Source organism: Poromitra crassiceps (genome assembly GCF_964638095.1).
Source record: "Poromitra crassiceps genome assembly, chromosome: 13".
Lineage (NCBI taxonomy): Eukaryota > Metazoa > Chordata > Actinopteri > Beryciformes > Melamphaidae > Poromitra > Poromitra crassiceps.
In genome coordinates this window covers 11667430-11669929 of record NC_139644.1, presented here as the reverse complement: position 1 = coordinate 11669929, position 2500 = coordinate 11667430, and the positions used below count along the sequence as shown (strand labels likewise).

Sequence of the window (2500 nt, the reverse complement as noted above, 5' to 3'; positions counted from 1 at the left end):
GTGGCGGAAGGATAAATGTATTCTGAAACCAGTAATGATTGTAAATAAATGAATTGGATGTTACAATTGTGTATTTTTTATATTATTTGGTAGCTGTTGTAGAAAACAAATTTACCACTCGAGGAAGGGGGTTGTGGCCACATTTACCACTGGTACAGGGTTTATAGCACTCGGCTTCGCCTCGTGCCACAACCCTGTACCAGTGGTAAATGTGGCCACAACCCCCTTCCTCTCGTGGTAAATTTGTTAAATCGCCCCTTGTTGGTACTGCATCTTCATACAGGCGTGTACTTTTCATGCCTAGGTGAGGCAAAACGTGACACCGATGCGGTGCCCGTCTGTCACACGCTTTGGCTTGATACCAGGCTGGATTGACACGAGATTTAAGAGGAACTTCTTGGTCAGATCTGTGGTCAGCATGCGAGAAGCCAAGTACCTTCTCCACACTTGCGTAGCGACTGGCCAGCTGCTTCCTGAGGTCTGCGATGTGATGGTCGTACTTCTTCAGGTCCTTCTTGAAGTTGTCGCCTCTGAACGTCAGCAAGGGCTTCTCCACCTCAGAGTGGAGCTGTGAAAAGAAACAACGAGCCCAGCTGTAACATCAGCTCTGATCAAATACAGTACCCTGTACACACCTGTGATGTGATCCCACTGCAATTCAATTAAATATGAATGCGTTACCTCATTCTACTACTGCACTTCTTTGACGTTGCTTAGCAACCACTTTGTTTAGCTACTGATCGAGAACCGCAGTGCTTGGCAGAAGAAAACTTTCGATTTATTGTTTCTTATTATTTCATTATTATTGATGGAAAAATAATTTTCTAAAATCAGTTGACACTGTGCTTTATTACAGTGATTTTACAACAGCTATGTTAACAGGTTTCTAAAATCCCTGACAGCTTCTTGTGGCTGCTGAAGAAAAGACTAGACTAGAGTAGAGCGGTAACATTTTTAGTTACAGATTTGATTTCAACTCACCAAACATTTATAATCTTATGATTTACTTGTTTTTTTTAGATTGAAACTTCAATAAATGGGGGGGGGGGGATCAGAATGATTGGCTTTTCTTATAGAAAGCTAATGCCAAAGCCTGCTTCGCTCGCGGCTTCACTCACGCCAAAGGTTTGACAGCTGGAGCTGAAAGGTAGCTCATCAGAAACTCTGAGAAAGAAATGTGCCAAGCCTTCTATCTTCATAAGACTTGTCACTCTCTGGCCGACCACACATCACCTGCCCCGCTCTGGTGGTGAGGCATGGCGTCTGTGAGCTACGGCGGCCTCTCATGGTGAGGCATGGTGTCTGTGAGCTACGGCGGCCTCTCATGGTGAGGCATGGTGTCTGTGAGCTACGGTGGCCTCTCATGGTGAGGCATGGTGTCTGTGAGCTACAGCGGCCTCTCATGGTGAGGCATGGTGTCTGTGAGCTACGGTGGCCTCTCATGGTGAGGCATGGCGTCTGTGAGCTACGGTGGCCTCTCATGGTGAGGCATGGCGTCTGTGAGCTACGGCGGCCTCTCATGGTGAGGCATGGTGTCTGTGAGCTACGGCGGCCTCTCATGGTGAGTGAGGCATGGTGTCTGTGAGCTACGGCGGCCTCTCATGGTGAGTGAGGCATGGTGTCTGTGAGCTACGGCGGCCTCTCATGGTGAGTGAGGCATGGTGTCTGTGAGCTACGGCGCCCTCTCATGGTGAGGCATGGTGTCTGTGAGCTACGGCGGCCTCTCATGGTGAGGCATGGTGTCTGTGAGCTACGGCGGCCTCTCATGGTGAGGCATAGTGTCTGTGAGCTACGGCGGCCTCTCATGGTGAGGCATGGTGTCTGTGAGCTACGGCGGCCTCTCATGGTGAGGCATGGCGTCTTCAGCGGAGCAGGGGGAGCGACGGCTCGTCTCAACATGCAACTAATTAATTAGACAACAGAGGACTGGGGAAAGCTCCGAGGCACCTCTGCTTTATTCAAGGCTGCATTGACACTAAAGCCAGTATAGGCTTTCTGCATCGCTGGCGCTGCTAATTGAATCTCAGGCGGGGTCATTTTCTGCGGTCAGCACTGACAAGGTTGAGGCGAACTAAGGCCTGTCACCCCAGGGTGCCTGTCACCCCAGGGTGCGGACAGACCAAGGATCCCACTCTTCAACTGATGACACGTCTTCAACACTTGAGCTGAACGTCATACAAAACTCTCAAACCAAGACACCCGCCGAGGAACAGACGACGACTCCGTTCAAAATGTGATACCGATTACCTGATGAAAACTAAATTTGATTTGAAGTGACCTTTGGGGGGAGTTTACCGCCAAAACGTTAAGGATCATGTGAGGTAGACCTTACCTTGTTGGAGAACTTGAGGTGAACCTCAGCCTCATCATGGAGACTCTTCTTCAGTTGGGTCCAGGCTTCCCCAAGAGTCCTGCAAATACCACATCGGTGAAATGTTGGGCTGAAATCTATTTGAAATAAATACAACGTGTGACTTTAATGGTGTAGCCGAATAACTAG

At 49.1% G+C, this 2500-nt stretch overlaps 1 protein-coding gene across 1 annotated transcript in view; it reads right to left on the bottom strand.

The window, feature by feature from the left end:
• The window catches only part of gas7a (growth arrest-specific 7a), a gene marked incomplete at both ends in the record, with an annotated part of 26294 nt that overhangs the window by 12717 nt on the left and 11077 nt on the right, over nt 1-2500 (bottom strand). The window contains 2 exons of the mRNA XM_083648569.1: nt 437-568; nt 2333-2411. Coding sequence (XP_083504695.1) covers nt 437-568; nt 2333-2411 — 211 coding nt within the window. The remainder of the gene's footprint in view (nt 1-436; nt 569-2332; nt 2412-2500) is intronic.